The 18,722-nt window shown below is 47.3% G+C and overlaps 1 protein-coding gene across 3 annotated transcripts in view; it reads left to right on the top strand.

Moving 5' to 3' along the window:
• Positions 1-18,722, top strand: part of LOC144096639 (glycerate kinase) — a 54,939-nt gene that overhangs the window by 21,000 nt on the left and 15,217 nt on the right. For all 3 annotated transcript variants that reach the window (XM_077629464.1, XM_077629465.1, XM_077629466.1), the window contains 3 exons: positions 1,289-1,488; positions 8,614-8,814; positions 13,318-13,509. In XM_077629464.1, coding sequence (XP_077485590.1) covers positions 1,289-1,488; positions 8,614-8,814; positions 13,318-13,509 — 593 coding nt within the window. The remainder of the gene's footprint in view (positions 1-1,288; positions 1,489-8,613; positions 8,815-13,317; positions 13,510-18,722) is intronic.

Raw genomic sequence — 18,722 nt, 5'->3', positions numbered from 1 at the left:
ACAAGAGAGCAAAATTATGTGACCAAGAGTTTGAATGCTGAAGCAGGAAACTGAAGCAGAAAAGAGGAAAAGTATTATGTGACTAAGGCTTTTAATGAGAAGCACTGCACACAAGAGAACAGAATTACTCATTCAAAAGAATATTAAAAATTTTCTTGGGATGCAGTAATAAGGGAAAAAAAAAACAATTTCAACAACTCTCACGAAGAACCCTATGCTTCAGAATCTGCTCAATTCCTTTCTCAGGGTATGATTGCTGATGAAGTGCGGCTATTTTAAAATACAGGTAGCGATGGAATTCCTGCAATCATCAGGGCACTGACCTTAAGCCGTGCATGTTGGCTGGAAGGAGTTTTCTGAGAGAATGATTACTTATTGCAGTCATCTTCGGAGTTTCAGCTCAGTCTCAAGTATGTCATTTGGAAAACAGAATTTTGTAATCAACACTGCACGTCTCTTCTTTTGGGTGGCGGTAGTATTTTGATTCAGCTGCCTGATGGAAGAAGTAGGCTTACGTAATTATTGTTTGCACTCATTCTTTTCCAGGAAGCTAAGCCAGGATTTTGGTGACGCCTTTAATGTATTGGATATGCGCACATTTTTTTCCAATGGCTTGTGCTTGGGCTACCTTTAGGGTTGTCTACATTTCAACTCTTTGGCCTTGGATCACAAGTTGGATGAAGGCCTTGAGAAACACATTTCTTTGGAAGTCTGCCATGACTTGGTTCTTTTCTATGCTCTAAAGAACAGGTAGTGTCAGTTGTCTTCAATAAAGCGATGCCTTGTAGGGAGTAGGTGTTTGCAATCATATTGAAGGTACCGTCCGGTGTGGACCGGTTTCCTCAGTGCAGAAAACCACCGGCCCGTTCTGTGCCTTGTTAGACATTGAGAAAAAGGAGGTGCCCCTGTTGCTCACATTCAACCGTAAACTGTCCTAGCGGGTGCACTGGAGGCCCAGCCTAGCAACAACTAGCGAGGAGTGCATTACCAGCACCCCAGCGAGTGGCATGTCACTGCAAGAAGCACATCACCAGCGTGGGTGCAACATCGTCTTTCTTTTTGGTTTACAATTAAGCTTATCTTTGCCATTTTTTAAATATCGAATAATCAATACAGTATTGGACTATTTTGCGATCCTGTTTGAGTTCATAAATCCGGGTTAGGCTGTAGTAGTGCATAGTTGCATGTGTTAATTGGTGGCAGTTATAGCATTTGGTATTGATGTTTATTATTCCCTGTTGCAAAGAAGCTTTTTTCTCCATTCATGCCATCATGGGGCATGGCACAGGGGGTGGTTCCGCGCTACTACCCCATCTGGTACCACCGGTAACTCTGCAAGACCTACAGCAGACTGTGCAGCTGCTGCAGTCACGTGGTGCCCGCATCACTGAGGTGAATGCAGTACGCAAGCGCCTCTCGGCCGTCCAGGGTGGTGGCCTCCTGCGGCAGACCACCGCCCGCATGGTCTCTCTCATCCTCTCGGACGTGGTGAGTGTCAGTCGCATGGAAAGTGTATTAAAAAAAAAAGCGGGAGCTTGCTGCCTGGCATAAGATAACGGTTTCACATGATTGGCTTGCATGGACAGATGGATGGATGCCAAAAGTTTCCCCATTAAAATGTACGTTGCCTCCAGGCTAATGATTTTTACAGCGAGAACTGTTTCTGGTACCGTTTAGCACCGGACCATAAGTCGCCCCATCCGGTTTAGTCTGCTTAGCACAAGATGGCGCTGCAAGTCTGCAAGGCAGGTGCTGCTGCCATACTCTGTCATTTGCGCTGCATCTGCTTAACAAGCAAGGATGCTATAGAATGCTGTAGACAGAGTGGGGCTGTTAAACTGTTATGCAACCAGTTGTCATTGTGCGGTCATTTAAAAATGGTTGGGGAATGGCGAGCAGACTGAGCTTGGCTGAGCTCTTGCTGAGTACCATATTTACACGATTGTAAGTCTACTCATGTAAGTCGACAACCCCAAATCACATTTCCGAAAAATAAAAAAAACTGCGGAGGTTGTTTAAGCTTGGCCTTCAATATTTGAACGCGATAGCATTATCCAGCGGCCGCCGTTTATCACCAGCCGCTATCGGCTGCCGTGTGCGGGTGGGTCAGTGGGCACATTCCAAAACGAAAATGTATTAGTCACTGGACTACTAGACCGCACTTGCGTCATCATCCTCACTAGCGCTGCCGTCGTGATCACTGCTGTGGTCCCACAGGATGTCATTCTAACGTTGTCGGCCAGCGAAATCCCGCACTTCGCAAACAGCCACGACATTGCGTGGAACAGCTGAAAACTTTTCCTCGCTGCAGCTGTCCCACCTGTATCACCCGTTGCAAACTTCGAACTTGTGGACCGGCGCGCAGTTGTTCGTTTCTTCGGCGTAAAGAATGACAGCCATCTTGAATGTAGCCGTGAACGAGCGTCGGTTGCTTGCCGGACCTGGAGCACAAATGACGATTGACGAAGCGCTACATTAAATACTTGAGGAACGCGGCAGGCAGTAGTCAAATGCGTCAGAGCTAAAGAGAAACTATGCGCGATTGACGTCGGCTCTTCCGTCGGCTACCGACACTCCCCGGCAGCGCTGCCGTTCCCAGTGGGGGTGCCGCCTCGATTGGAACAGCGGCCCTTCCATCAGTTATCAACGCTCCCTTGAGCGCCGAGCGCGCATTTCAAAGTAAACAGAAAACTTGTTGGATGCTTGAGCTTCCCGTAGAACGCGATTGCATTATCGGGCTGCCGCCGCTTATCAGCAACCGCAGTCAGCCACGTGTGGGGTGCCAGTTTGCTGTTTATCGACAACCGCTATCGGCCGCCGCCCGTGCGTGCGGGTAGGGGGTGTCAGTTCTGCGCGTTGACATAGCAGCTACTCAAGGCCAGCACCAAGAGTGATGCGATGGAACCACGCTGTAGCATGCCTGATATCTCGTTTGTCCCGCCTTCACTTATAGTGCGATGTCTTCGTTTCGATTGTAAGTCAACCCCCCCCCCCCCACTTGGGATTTTAAAATTTTGTAAAATAGGTCGACTTGCAATCGTGTAAATATGGTACTCCAACTACCCAGCAAGGGCCAGCAGTAGTGAATTTTTTTCTTTGTACTGCATGTTCCGTATTTATCTGTCCAAGTTGTAAAAAATTTTTTTGCACAGACTACTGGCCTATTTGCGTTCAACTACCAACCGCAAGGTAGCTTATGATAGTCTGCGTTTTCTATAAGTAATTTAACATGGAAACTTGCCTGGATTGTCCGGAATCAGCGAAAAGCTGCAGTCGGCTGCAGCAGAATTTTCATTCGCCGCTTTGAAAGTCTACGCCATCTAGTGAACTACGAAGGATCCAATGGTCCTGCTCGGAGCTGGGGTGAGTCTCGCAATTCCTCAGATGGTGCAACCTCTCAAATCAGCTTACTCTGCTTCTCGCGAACAAAAATGTTTCTGAAGCTGATTGCTGCTTTTTGCCAATTCCGGACAATCCAGGCAAGTTCCTATGTTAAATTATTTATAGAAAAATGTAGACTATCATAAGCTACCTTGTGGTAGATGGATCAGCCAAAATAGGTAAGTAGTTTGTGCAGGAGAGTTTTTTATAACCCAGACAGTTAAATATGAAACACCCGTTATATTCCCTTTTAAAACCTTTTCCTTTGCCTTAATAAGTACTGTCTTGGAATTCACCCCTTTTTTAAATACTAACTCCAATAAATTTTTGGGTATACCGAACCTGACTTCTCAAAACCTATCCTCAGAACACTTCCCTGCTCTTAAACTGCGAATCCTTGAATTGTATTTTTAACTGCCACGTGTGCTCAGTGATTACGGTGCTCAGCTGCTGACCCAAAAGACCCTGGGTTCAATCCCGGCCATGGTGGTCGAATTTCGATGGAGGCAAAATGCTAGAGGCCCGTGTACTGTTTCATGTCACTGCATGTTAAAGAACCCCAGGTGGTCGAAATGTTCACAGCCTTTCACTATGGCGTCCCTGATAGCATGAGTTTGCTTTGGGACGTTAAACCCCAATAAACCATCAGTTATATTTTTACATATGCTGTACCAAGTATAATGACATTTGCTGACGTGCACCACCTCCCCCCATGTATATTCTTGCCATAGCTGCAGAAGCAAAGCAGAAAATGAGTTATAGAGCCGCTCACATTAGCAGCTGCCTGTATGCTGACACCGCCTAGTGGCTAGAGAAGCAGCCACTCACATGCATTTGTTGAGTCTGTCTGCAGTAGTTATTTTACCACAAGGCTTCCGAGGAGTGTTGTTAGGCTCACATAAACATATTAAAGTTTCCTAGCCATTTGCTTTGCTACTGCTTTCACAAGGAAGCACTTTTATTTGGATCTGCCAGGCATTGTCTGTCGAGTTGCCTCCTTTGGCATGCTCGTTTTGCATGGCATCTGGTCACCTGTTGTTGTTCTTGCTAGCATGGAATTTGCTTTCCTTTTCCCCTCTATATATTCTTGCTGGGACTGCCAGAAAAAAAAATTGGCGGTGGTTTCGCTCTGGTTAAACCTGGAGTGACGCGATAGCTACAGCTGGCCGAGTGGAACTTGGTCACGTGACCAACCACGTGACAAACCACGTGATCAGCCATGGCGTCGCGCCGCCGGCAGCTGCTCTGCACCACGTGACCAGCCACGTGACAGCGTGGAGGCGCAGCCACAGGGTGGCAGCGCAGCCACACTGAAGGCTCGAAATGCTACCGTAATGTAGCTATCGCTACAAAACTCTGAGCTTGCTAGCTTGTTAGCTTGCGAGCTAGGTGATAAAAAAAAAAGCGGAGTTACTAAAGATAACGAATGCGGTTTGACCTGCTCTTGCAAGGATTTTAATAAAGCGCCCGCTTACTTGGGGGACAAAGCAACCATGCAAAGATTAACACAAACTAACTCGCTTAACAGTAAGCTAATCTCCTGTCATTGGCCTTTTTTTTTTTTTTGCATGTGTGCGCACATACGCACCCGAAAGCCCCCGTGCTGCAACTTTTTATTCATATTTTTTTTTAGTTGGCATAAACTGTACTACACAGTCGCGCAGAGCAAGCTGTACGCTCCCATGTGGAACTTTATCTAAACGAGCCAAGAGAGAATGAACCATCTGTTTCGTTGGAGAGAAAAAATTGGCGGTGGTTTAGCTCTGGTTAAACTTGGAGTGACGCGATAGCTACAGCTGGCCGAGAGGAACTTGGTCACGTAGCCAACCACGTGACGTGATCAACCACGGTGCCGCGCCGCCGGCAGCTGCTCTGCACCACGTGACCAACCACGTGACAGTGTGGCGGCACCGCCACGCTGGAGGCTCGAAATGCTACTGTAATGTAGCTGTCGCTACAAAAGCAGAGAATGAACGCTCATGATGGCTGAAAACAGTCCACTGTGCAGTCTCCCCTTCCTCCCCAGCTGTTGTTGATCTGGAGGACGGTAAATTTGGAGTCTGTTGCCAAATGCTGCAGTGGCAGCTGGAAAGTAATAATCACAGCGACCAGAGCGACCCACATTGCTGATAGGCAAGTGCTTCAAAATAAAATGAATGCATGTACATTGTGCAGAATTTAACAATTTCAGCGTGAGGCAGTCCTGTGCGTACACATTGATGAGCTATTTGGTTCACATTAGAGAGGTGGCAGAAATTAGAAAAATAAGGACACAGAAAGAGGCAGACAGGACAGGTACCGATATGCACTTGGTTTATTCCCTTGAAAATGGAGTGCTTCTGTTTACACCTGCTGGCCTATGTAGTGATGGACAAAAGGAAAGAGGTCTATAAAACTTGAATATGGGCACACAGAGTGGGATCCGTGGGCAATGAGTAACATTTGTAAATTAGGAAGGGTACAGAACATGGTAGCCTGTTTTGTTTTTAATAACTTGCGAAAGATAGTCTTGGCTGGGATACGCTTGAAAAACGGAAAAAAATCCTTCATTTGAAATTATTCAATATCTTTCATTCCAAAACGGTTTAGAACCCAGTCTGCACTAGCTGAACTATCAGGGAATGGAATCGACTGAAAAGTGCTGTTGCTGCTGTCGTATCAAATGATTCATTTCTTTCTCTGCTGATTGATTCATCCGAACATACCTTATTCTGATTGTTGATGTAATTCACCTGCATCTGTGTTTTTCGCCTTGCATTTGCCCCCCCCCCCCCCCCCCCCCCCGGCCTCCCCACTGTAATGGCGTACTGGCGCTGTGGGTACACTTTTAAATAAATAAAAATAAAACACACACAAAGCATGTGCATAGTGGTCATCCTCAGTGGCCCAAAAAATAGCAACCAGCATGGAACCACGATATACTGAACACAGACAGTATTGTGAATTACTGGCTATATCAAAGTCATCCTAAATATTTTTAACAAACACATGCAAGTTTTACTTTACATACTCAGTGCAAGTTCCATGTGGATCATTGAACCTGAGAAACTCATTTTCAAGGGCCTTGAGAGTCCTGGAATTTTTGCAGGTTCTTGAAAGCCCTGGAAATTGTGACATGCTAAAAGGGGCAACCAGGAAAGAATGCTTGCACCCACTAATTTTGTTTATTTTACATAAAAATGATTATGTTATGGATAATTCTACTATAGTTATGAAGCAGGGCATTGGATCTGCACCACAGCGACTGAGTCTGCACTGAAGAACTCAGCACTGAGCATGAACGCTTGGGTGTGTATGCGTTCATGCTTTTCTCTTAAGCACACCTCATGCAGCACGTATGTTTCATCATCATCATTATTGCTGCTGTTCTCAGCTACGTCAGCCACTTTCCAACTTGCTCAAAGCCAGTCCATAAACTCGGGAGAATGCTGAGGAGTAATTATTATTCCTCCATTTGATCAGAGCAAGAAGTGTAGCTATTCAATCTGGCTATGTATTCGACCCGAAAATTACATCGCTATTGATACTAGACGAGCCTCGTGCCATGAGCATACCCTTAGCCTGAAGCCCATTTTTGCACCCACAAATACATGTAAGTTTTCTTTTCTTCCAAGAAAAATTTCTGAATGGAATGCTCTATCAGAGAACTCTCCATTGCTTTCTAACCATTCTTTTTTCTTCACTGTTGGCTTAGCTAGTAGCTGTACTGTAACCACATTTTCAATTGTACCTTTGCAGTGCATATTTTCTGGTGCCTATATTGTTCAGCACTATCGTGCTTGCTTTGCTTTTTCCCCTGTATGTATTTCTCTCTCCTGCTTGGACATACATCATGTCCGCAGTATTCAATAAATAAATAAATAAATAAATAAATAAATGTCCTGCCGGTAGTAATTGAAACAGCTTGCTTGACATCAGCTCAGGCCAAGCAAGCTGCTGGCCAATTTGCTCCGGTTCAACCATTCTTACTGCACATAAATTCCTAACATTATTCAGCATTGCCTCAAACTGCTACAAAAACAAGTTTGCTGTTTTCAGTTCAGTTTGAGACGTCACTCAATAAGACGATAACCGTTAGCCTGGCCACTCTTGAAGTGGCGGCACCTCATCGTTGGAGTTCTGCCGAAATCTGCCTTTGCTTGGTGGCTAATTAACTTCTGGAGATAAGAAGCATGGCGTAGGCATTCTTCAAGTATTTACACATTAATTATGACACAAAATTATGACAGCATTATTTACAATGCCAGGACAGCAGTGCCAGGCCCTACTTCACTGCCAGCCGAAGAGATGGCAACAGCAGTACCATACTAGCTGCTCTGTTTCCCTTCATTGAGTTTGCCAGATGCCAGCCAGCAGTTTGAGCACAACCATCGTGCCAACGGGTTGTATTTCCTTCACCTTCAGAGCCTTCAGAACACCTTCAGAAAACAGGTTAAAATTTGCCGTTCTGTTGCAAATTCGGGTGACACTTTGCATGATGGGTACAAAAAAAAAAAAATTGGCTGCGGTTTAGCTCTGGTTACACCTGGAGTGACGCGAGAGCTACATCTGCCTGGATGACAACGTGTACCGTACGCTCTTCCTCCGTCTCCTCGGCTCGCCGCCTCCTCTTGGTTTCGTTCCAACGCCGAGCTCTCGCTTTTTTCTGAGCCGCCGAGCTCAGCTCGTCCTCTCCTCCGCTCTCCATTTTTGCCCCGGCACTGCTCCGCCGAGCCGCCTACTTATACAACTGCGACACCTCTCCCCCTCTCTACCCCCCCCCCCCCCCCACTCGACACGGCGCATGCGCACAGCTGTTCAGCTCGGTTTTGCCGGTGCACCACACTGCCACAGAGCTCAAGGGGAGCTATGCTAAAGGCTCTAAGATCTGGCGTAGTGTAGCTCTCGCTACAAAAAACACTTTCAGAAAAGTGGTTAAAACTCACTCCCCCAAATTTGCATGACTTAACATTGTGGGTGCTACAATACATCTTCAGAAAAGAGGTTAGAACTGACCCCTTTGTTGCCAATTTAGTTGACTTCTCAGTTAGCAAGTGCAAAAAAAAAATGCTTTCAGAAAAAAAGTTTGAACTGACTGCTGTGGTCTGGTGCCAACTTGGGTAACTCTTTTATGTGATGGGTGTGAAAAATACGCATCCAGAATAGAGATTAAAACTGATTCCTCTTGTATAACCCTTCAAAAGGGGGGCCCAGAGAAGCACCTTCAGAAAATAGCGGAAACCTGACATGCAGGTGGACGATCCACTGGCAAGCATAGCGAGTGGTCCGACAGTGGCCAACAAGGATGATCCAAGCACGCCACTGCGGTTGATGGACAAGTACCGCATACGGGACCAGGTGCCTCCAGCTGTGATGACTGCACTGGAGCAAGTCCAATCTCACCGGGACCCTCCCACCACGCAGTCCCTAAATGTCCTCATTGGCAACAACAAGGTATGCATAATATGCATTTGATGGCTTCACTCGCCTCTTCCCGGTTGGTCCTGCCTCCTGGCAGTACCGCATGGCTGGCTGTTGCTCTCTGTTAACTCTTTGCGGTTCGAAACTCTTATTCTTTTTTTGGCCGCTCTGGTCTGAAATTCAATATTTGGCCAGTTTTGGGTACCACGGAAAAAAAAAAGCAACTGTGCAAGAACAGCTCACGAAATGTTTATTTTTGGGTTCAAGAATCATGCATTGGTGAGGCCATGTTGTGTTGTCGGGAGGAGCCCGACTAGGGTCTGCAAAGGGTTTATTGAGCCGCAGTTGTTGTTGCCTAGTTTCTGTCTGTGCACAGGACTCTTTTGCAATGTCTGATTGCCCATGCTTGCACCAAAATTCACTATGATTTGTGCAAATGGCACTTAGCCAAAGCCAAACCACTTGATTTGGCTATCACTGGAGTGGCTGACTTACTTTGGCACATGTAATAATGAATTTACAGAAAAGGTCTCTTTAAGTTTGGGCACAAGTACAAGTACTTGCTGCGGTAGAAAATTTCTAGTACTGTTTCAGCAGTTATTTTCTTGCCTCGATAGTGTGAAGAGATCCCTTCAGGTGCCGTTTGTGACACACATTTTTGAGAGTCTTCAGGAATGGCCAGGTGTTCTATTTTTCTTTGTCACCCATGTTTGTTATTTGTTATTATTGTTCAATGATATAAGCATTACAGTGGCTTATTGCATAGGCTGTGCCAGTTTTGGCGAAGCAATCCTATGCTGGTGCTTCTTTTCTTCAGTGTTCCAGGATGATGCTTAAACTATTTATGCGAGCTGCTGGCAGTTTTGGTGTTTTCTTCTGAGAGGCACAATTTGCAGCGCCTTCAAATTGTTCTGGGTTGCGATGTCAGGTACAAGCTCCTTCTTGAGCATGACTTCCTCTGTGCTCTATCACCACGAAGTTGATTGCTGGCTTGTATGCCGTTCTTCGTAGGCGGGTCGATGTTGCTGAGAACGCCTTCGACATTGCCAAGGTCATCTTGCAGTGGCCTCTCCATACACATGGCAAGTAGTGTCTGTTGAAAGAATGGGGAATCAGTGCACTCTCACTTGTCAGAAATGCTCAACGACATTATGTAACTCGCAGAGCCTGCAGGCATTGCTGGTGAGCTAACGCTTCAGCAAAAACAAATGCTTCGCCACCATGGTGTCATATGCAGAGTGTTACAGAATATTAACATGGTTCTGGATGCCATTGCAGTTTTGGCATGCTTCCCATCCAGCATCTCAGGCTTCCACTGGTTTTTGCAATAGAAGTGTGGCTTTGGTGGCCGAGATTCAGTCCCACGACCTCGGGATCAGCAGCCGAGTGCCAGAGCCACCGAGTCATCACAGTGAGTTTTCTTGAAGGTGGGCAGTTGAAATTAGAAAACCAGCACAAGGCCCCTCCAGTATCTTTCATTCAAATGCTTCATGTCCAGACCTGTTGTGTTTCCAGCATGTTTACACAGGTTCTCACGACCACGTCCAGCAATCCGCTACCTCTTGACTGGGTGCATTGGAGATGAATCAGCTATTTTTTGCTTTTGTCTACCTGCTTGGTGGCTCCTTGTTTTCATATAAGTGTCGATGCCTTGGGGCACCCTTTTTCTCTTCTGATTTGCCAGTCTCACAAAGATGTCGAGAAAAAATATGTGCATTATTGGCATTATCCTAACTGGAATCAAAAGAATGAAATGGACTTGGGCAGGGAATGTTTTGGCTAGAACAAAGGAGATGTGGTACGAATGAGTACGAATAGAATGAGTACAAGGTTGATAGGGATGTAGTCAAAGCCAGCAGAGAATCAGATTGGGAGATGAGATAAGGAAATTGGCTGGGCCAGGACTGGTTTTGTTGCCATGGGACAGAACTAATTATGGGTCGGTGGGAGAGGCCATTGCCCTTTTGTGGATGTACCTGGGGTGATGACCGAAATGAAAGTGATAAAGATCCTTGCATCCTGGTCCTTCCAAAACTATCTGTTTTCATATTCTTGTCGCGTGACTGGAGCCAGCTTAAAAAGGATTGCTGAAGGGTGCAGAAGTACGTAAAGATCATAACAAGGTGGCCAAGTGCATTGCACTTGAACTGTTCTATTGAGGAGTCTTTGATGTGACAAGGCTGTGGCTGCAGAATGGGCTGATGGAGGTAGACATGGATAGTGTAGCCAAACTGGGTCAAGAGTACTACACTCACAAAAAGGTTCACTATAAACCGTCAAAGTGAGAATGAATGGCAGGACGGAATATTGTTTGTACAGGGCAGAATGTGTGACATCTCAACTTCAAAGAAACATAAAATGGGAAGCTCCACTAGTATGGGAGTGAGAAAAAATCACAAAACGATTGCAATTCTTGGTAATGCGAAATTTTAGCACAGCTGTTGAAGTATTTGAACCATAGGCAATCGGAGACAGAAGGTGCAGTGCCAAACGGCAGCAGGGCTTGGCCTTGGCTTCAGCCAAGGGCGAAATCTACACTTTGGCACCGCTGCCCCTTAGGCTCTCCTCGGCCAGCGCTTATGCAGCAGCCAACACTGATCCACAGACAGAGCATGACGCCACTCTCGCCTACCCACACCATACCCTCCCCCTGTGCTTTCATCCTCTTGCTTCCGCCATACCCTGCTCGCTGTCTTTTCTTCTCGCTGTCAGACTTTTTCATCCTTTTTCAGACTTTTTCAGACTTTGCTACTTGTTCACCCTGCCAGTTATGAGGCTGCCGCCGCTGCTCTCTAAAAGCCATGACGAGGCGCCAAAATAAGTCTAAGGTTGACAGCCACCCCTTGATAACACATGCATTTCAGGTGTGCAAACCAGCTCTTTATTTCAACTGTTACAATGATCAATGCACCATATGGGTCCCAGCACACCATTACAGAAAGCTGTCAGGGCCTTTCCCTAAAGTCTGTGGATTTCTCAGTCAACACCCAAAGCTGCTGGCTGCTTGGCTCTATCGTTACTTTGTTTCACCACTTCGCATCCTTATTGTTTCTCTATTTGCTTTGCACAGTCCATGGCACACAATTTGCCCATTAGTCAACTTTGCACCACTAGGAACCATTAGGGTGTCTTCAAGCGCGCTGCTCTGGTAGCACACCTCTCAAGGGTGAAAGCCATAACCTCTCAGTTAAGGGCTTTTGACTGCAGTCACAGAGGATGTTTTTAATATGGTGAGATGTGCTAGTGCATATGGTGTTACATTACAGGCCAAATGCGGATAAAAAGGCTTTCTTTAGTAGTTAATTTAGGAAAAGAGAGACCTTTGCAATAACCGTGTATTGCACAGTTTTCATCTAGTTTTGGTGCCTTTCTCTTATGACGTTTTTCTGCGCATGTTGTGTTCATTTTGCATGCTTGCAAAACCGTAAGTAGAAAAATGAGAACTGTGCGTGCGGTCCACAGGCATGTGCACCTGAAGAAACTGTAAACTTTCTTGCATCTCACTGCTAGAAAAAAATAATACTTCTCTTGTTAGTGCCTGCTTTCAGACCACTTGAGTTTCACGGGTTACAGTTAAAGCTCCAAGGTCATCTCCATGGTGCTGTCGTCTATGACTGCTTAGCATGCTGTCACCGAAACCCCCCCTCCCTGGTGGCTGCAGGGAATGCTATGCATCTAGGGTAGAGCCACACTGTGTAAAGGCTAGGCGCACAGAAGGAAGCAGTTCATTGGCTTTTACCACAGAGTAACAATACGCTGAGTGTCAGAGCTCTTATTTGGCTCAAGCATGAGCATGTAGCGACCCGCGCGGTTGGCAGTGCGCGTGATACCGAAAAGGATGAAGTGTCCCCAGCATGCGCTGGGCAGAATGCTCGGGACTTTGGCCAGAGCTGGACACTGCCTCTACCGCTCCGCTGCTGTCTCCTCTTCGGCCGCCCTCAATAAATGTGGCCGCAGTCGCATTCCTGGGCGACCTCCAGATGCAGATGGCCGGGTAATGTCACACACGCAAAAAGCAAAAAAGGCGCAAATAGAGGCACGTGCAGAAGCAGCAGCTGTTGGAGTGAAAAACAAGCTCTCCGCTTTGCGCTTTGGTGATGGAAAAGCAGCAAAGTGAACCACTGCGTGCATTCTAAAGCGTCTTTGCATATGCTCTGAAAAGTAAATGTTTGCAATGGCAATTTTCGCTGCAGCAAGTGCTGACAAGAGCATCGATGTGGCAGTCTTTCTGGCCACTTGATCCCGCCAACATGCAAGAGGCTCTGAGCTATCTGTGATATTAATGTGCCATGCTAGAATGCAAAGCTTATTCTTGTATATGTTTGCTGCATAGTTTTTAACAGTTGATGCTAGGAGATGTATTTTGTTAATTCTCAATACAGCTGTCTGCCTCTTTAGCATGGGTTAGTCCTGCCAAAAATAGTGGGGCCAGTGATTGATATTTCATGCTAGATATCCATTGTAAGATCACAGGCAGTAGGGGCCAGTTGTACTGGGGCAGCAGAATGAACCGGGGAAACTTGACATTACCACCAGGTGGCATCGCGTGCTGTGTGCCTGCTTGGCCGCCAGATGGGCTACCAGTCGTACCTGCTGACCACCTCACTGGTGGGTGAGTCGCGGCTGGTGGGCAGGGCTCTGGCCCACCTGGCCTTCTACATCTGTTACGGAGAGTCGGATGTGCCGGTTGTCCACGACCCTGTCACCGAGATCGCCCAGCACCTGCAGGTGAGCACCACTACTGCATGCAATGTTTTTTGACAGTTCCAGGAAGTGTGGAGATGTTAAAAAGCCTTTGCAACATGGTCGGCAGCATGTTGCCTGCTGAACAGCTGTGTGCACCTGCTGACACTACCGTTTCCACCGTATCAGATACACACAGCAGTCCAGTGAGCACTAGGGTGGCGCCTTGGTTGGAAAAGTTCGTAGAACCAAATTAATGGAGCCTGTGGGCAGCATTCTCTCTATTTCTTATCATATGCTGCATGGTGGAAGTTGTGGGAGGGTTGTGCATGCAGTGTTATTGCTGATGCAGTCATGCAACCCCATCCCATTGCAATTATTTCTATTGTTTCTATTGGGCATTATTAGAATGCGACGCAAGGACATTATTAGAATGTGACAGCAGAAACACACGTGTACACATTTAAGGTGGTTCCAAAAAGATTCCCATTCTCGGAAAGTGCTTCACAACAGGGGCGTCATGGTGAAAAGCAGATACATTGTCCTTTTGGTACTTTGACCTATCTAGTATACAATGCTGTCAAAAGAGCTGAATTGTGATGTGTGATGTTGTGTGTTCAGTAGGGTTGAATTATTGGTGTTGGCACCACGTACCATGTAGCAGCACGTAGCACATGGGGACGGAGTACGAAGAAAGATGACACACAAGCGCTGATTCAACAAATGATGCAGCACCAACTAGCCCGACAACATCAAGAAGTAGCAGTAGGCTGGCTTCATACGAAGAGCTTTTTCACTTATTGGTTAACCTAATTTTGCTGTGCAATTAAATGCAGTTTACTTTTTCTCTTTTGGCTCCCTGTGGGCTCCTGAACCACCAGTTCATTCCTGTCATCTCACAAAAAATTTCCCAGTTCTCCACAATTAAAGTTCCTGATTGGTCTGCTCTCTGATGACATGACCATGTACCATATCTACATGATTGTAAGTTGACCTGTTTTTCAAATTTTGAAAATCCAAAGTGGGAGGGTCGACTTGCAACCAAAACGAAAGCGTGGCACCATAAATAAAGGCGAGACAAACGAGATATTGGGCATGTTACATCGTGGTTGCATTTTTGCTGCATGGTTCCGTCGCATCGCTTTTGGTGCTGGCCTTGAGCAGCTGCTATGTCAACCCCTTCCCCGCGCGTGGTGGCCACTGTTGATAAGCAGCACAAACCGGCCCCCCCGCCCTGCTCCCCACACATGGCTGCTGATAAGTGGCGGCGGCCCGATAACGCATTCACGTTCTACTCTTAATAAGCGTCCTCCGAGTTTCTTTTTTTTTTCTTTCAACTTCGCTCATGGCACTCAAGGGAGTGTTCATAGTTGATGGAAGGGCCTCTGTTCCAATCACGGTGGCATGTCACTTGGAACGGCAGCGGCACTGGGGAGTGTTGGTAGCCGACGGAAGGGCTGAAGCCGCTTACGCGGTTTCTCTTTGGCTCTGACGCATTTGACTACTGCCGGCCGCGTTTCACAAATTTTTAATGTAGTGCTTCGTGAATCTGCATTTGTGCACCGGGTCAGGTAAGCGACCGGCGCTCGTACATGGCTACATTCATGATGGCTGTCATTTTCAGCTGTTCCACGCGATGTTGTGATGTGGCTGTTCGTAAAGTGCGGGATTTCGCTGGACGACAAGCTTAGAACAACGTGCTGTGGGACCGCAGCAGCGATTGCGATGGCAGCGCCAGTGAGGATGATGGCGCAAGTTTGGACGAGTAGTCCAGTGAATAATACATTTTCATTTTGGAATGTCCCCACGGGCACGCCCGCATGCAGCAGCCGATAGCGGCAGCCGCTGGATAATGCTATTGCATTCTACAACCTTTGTCTGTAAAGTTCCGAGACTGAGTCTATTAAAAAAAGTGCGTTTGACATTTAAATCATTTGTGCAGCACCTCTTCGAAATAGTCTCCGTTGCAGTCTATACGCAGCTTCCAACTCCTCTTGAGGTCTTGGAAACAGTTGGAAAAAGCTTCTTTTGGCAGAGCTGTCAGCTCCTTTCTCGTGGCGTCTTGAATAGCCTCCACGCTCCCCATCCAGCGACCTTTTAGGGGTCTCTTCACACGAGGATGCAGGAAAAAAATCGCATGGGGGAGAGGTCAGGCGAGTATGGCGGATGGGGAAGTACAGTAATGCTTTGCTTGGCGAGAAATTTTGTCGCGCTGAGAGCCGTGTGTGGCCTTGCGTTACTGTGGAGAAAGCTGCATTGTCCAGATGCCCTTAAGTCAGGGCGACGGCATTGCAGCGCATGCATCACGCGTGTGTTGTAGCACGCATATATACCGTATAAATGCGTGTAAGGGCCGCACTTTTTTTCCCAGATTCGGGGGGCAAATTTCGGGGTGCGGCCCATACACGCGATTTTCAAAAAAAAAAATTTTTTTTTCAAGGGAAAGCAAACCAATCTGGAATGCGCGGCATTTATTTACCATTCAGGCATCACTCACGGAGTCTTCAGACTCCGAGCTGGTGCTTTGTTCAGGTAAATGTTCAGCCCACAGAAAGTCGTCTTCGGTCCCGTCTAAACTGTTTGAAATTCCGGTCACTTTGAAACTCCGGGTTACAGTGTCGGTTGACACGGAATTCCACGCGGACAAAATCCATCCAAGCACAGTCGCGAGCGGTGCCCTCTTAAGCCGCCCTATCGGTGTCTCGTCGTGATTGCCATTGGCCATCCATTCCGAATACTGCCTTCGAAATTCAACCTTAAAAGGCCGATTGACGCTTACATCCAGGGGTTGCAGCATGCCGGTGAGGCCGCTCGGTATCACGGCCATGTCTGTGCAGATACCGCGCAGGTGTTCCTTAACCCTACCCGTCAAGTGACCGCGGAAGCTGTCCAAGACGAGGAGCGATCGTCGGGCCAGCATGGCACCTGGGCGCTTCTCCCAAACGCTTTTTACCCAGTCGAGCACAAGCTCATCGTCCATTCAGCCCTTTTCTTGGGCGCGAACTACAATTCCCTTGGGGAAAACGCCTTTAGGAATCGTTTTTCTTTTCAGAATGACATAGGGGGGCAGCTTCCGCCCGTCCGCGGTGACGCACAGCATAACGGTACACCGTTGGCGCTCCGCGCCGGTTGTCCGCACGAAAACACTCTTCTTTCCTTTCAGTTCAACTGTGCAGCTCTCGGGACAGTCGAACCACACGGGGGTCTGGTCGGCGTTCGCTATCTGCGAAAATATATAGTTGGGCTCACGACGCAGACCGATGACATACTTCTGAAAGCTGAGCACCTTGTCGGTGTAGTCGGGGGGGCAGCCGCTGGCACAGCGTGGTCCTTCGCCGAAATGATAGGCCCTTCCTCTTCAGAAATCTTCGTACCCAGCCGGCACTAGCCTTGAAGTCCTCATGCGGTATGCTTTTAGCACGCACCAAGGCTTGTGCCCTCACGTGCAGCATGTCCGTTGTCAACGCGTAGCCGTTGTTCCGCACTTCCATTGAATAGCATAGCAGCTCTTCTAGCTCAGGAAATTTGCATGGCTTGCCTCGGAAAGCGTGCTTTTTGGAGCTGGTATTCTTCAACGCATCCCTTTGTCCGCACCACCGTCGGACACACTTCTCGTCCACGTCAAATTTTCTGCCCGCGGCACGCTTGCCGTGTTCGGGAGCGAACTCCACTACTTTCAGTTTAAAGCCCGCCGTGTAGCTGTTGAGGTGCTTGCCCATCGTGCAACAGTGACAATGCTCAGAGGCAGTTCATGAAAAAGTGAAGAACGACAGCGCACGAGAGCAACAACTATGCTGAGCGACCACACTAACACAATCACCAAAAAACGCATGCTTTGACAGCCAGAACAGAACAAAGTTACACCTGGCGATACCGATGCCGATACGGATAGCGGAAGTACAGTAGCAGAAGCTCGCGGCAGAAGAAAAGATGATGATGATGACCCGCGGCCTTGGGCGCCATCCATGGGCGGCACCTCGAAGCTCCTGTGCACATGTATTTCGAAGGCTATTCTTGCGTGTTTCCTGGAAAGTTTGGGTGCGGCCCTTACAGGGATTTTTTTTTTTTTCAAATATTTCCTTTGGGAATACGGGGTGCGGCCCTTACACGGGTGTGGCCCTTACACGCGTTTATACGGTAAAACTCCTGATTCACCATCTGCCCTTGTGGGACGAACTTGTGGTGTATGACACCTCTGGCATCGAAAAAAACTATCAGCATCGTCATTGTTTTGGTCTTCTGTCTCCACACCTTTCTCAACGCCGGAGAATTTGTGGACTGCCATTCGGCGGTCTGCCTCTTTGTTTGAGGATCGTATTGAAAACACCGTGTTTCCACAATGATGCTGTTGACGGATGCAGCATCCTTCTCTGCCTCGGAGAGCAAATCAGCGCTCACTGATGCCCGCGTGTCCTTCTGGTCCTGTGTGAGGGAGTGCGGCACAAGTCTGGCATTCAGCTTTCGTTTCCCCAAGTTCTTACGCAAAATTTGGTGGCATGTTGTCTCACTAATGTCGAGAGCATCTGATAGAATGCGGACTGTAATAGGGCGGTGTTGCTGTACGATTTCTTTGATCCGAGCCACGTTGTTTTCATTCCGTTAGGTTGAAGGGCGCCCCTGCCTTGTGTCGTCTTCCGCCGACGTTCTCCCTGAAACGAATCTCTTGTGTGACTCGAAAACTCGCTCCTGCGATAATGTCTCATTGCCGTAAGCGTTGCGAAAGAGCTCATACGTTTGTGTGGCTGTCCTGCCAAGCTTCACACATAATTTTATGTTTACACGCTGTTTGAGGTAGACGTCCATGTCTCCACATTCACTCAGAGTAGAATGTGCAAATGACTAGTGACACATAATTTTATGTTTACACGCTGTTTGAGGTAGACATCCATCTTTCCACATTCACTCACCGTAGAATGTGCAAATGACTGGTGACAAAGTATTTTTGTACATGTAGTGTCATCTAGCGGCTGCCATAGCAATTTACAGTTGCTGACCAATTTTTTGGATTCGAAGGGACCCGAAAAATGGTCCGAATAATCGAACAGTCCGAAAAATCCATGAAGTACAAAAAAAGAATCACTTTATTGAGATGAAATCGGCTTAAAAAAAGTCACTGATTTTACCTTGCTGCAAATTTCTCTTGCTGGTGACCATCCTCACCTGTATTTTAGCCAAGGTTGTGCTTTCACTGTATACTCCAGACAGCAAGGTCACGGCGTTTAGTTGAATACTTCCCACGCTTCTTTGATGGATCCGGC

This window comes from Amblyomma americanum, chromosome 7 (genome assembly GCF_052857255.1).
Source record: "Amblyomma americanum isolate KBUSLIRL-KWMA chromosome 7, ASM5285725v1, whole genome shotgun sequence".
NCBI classification, from domain to species: domain Eukaryota; kingdom Metazoa; phylum Arthropoda; class Arachnida; order Ixodida; family Ixodidae; genus Amblyomma; species Amblyomma americanum.
This window is presented reverse-complemented; position numbering and strand designations above follow the sequence as displayed.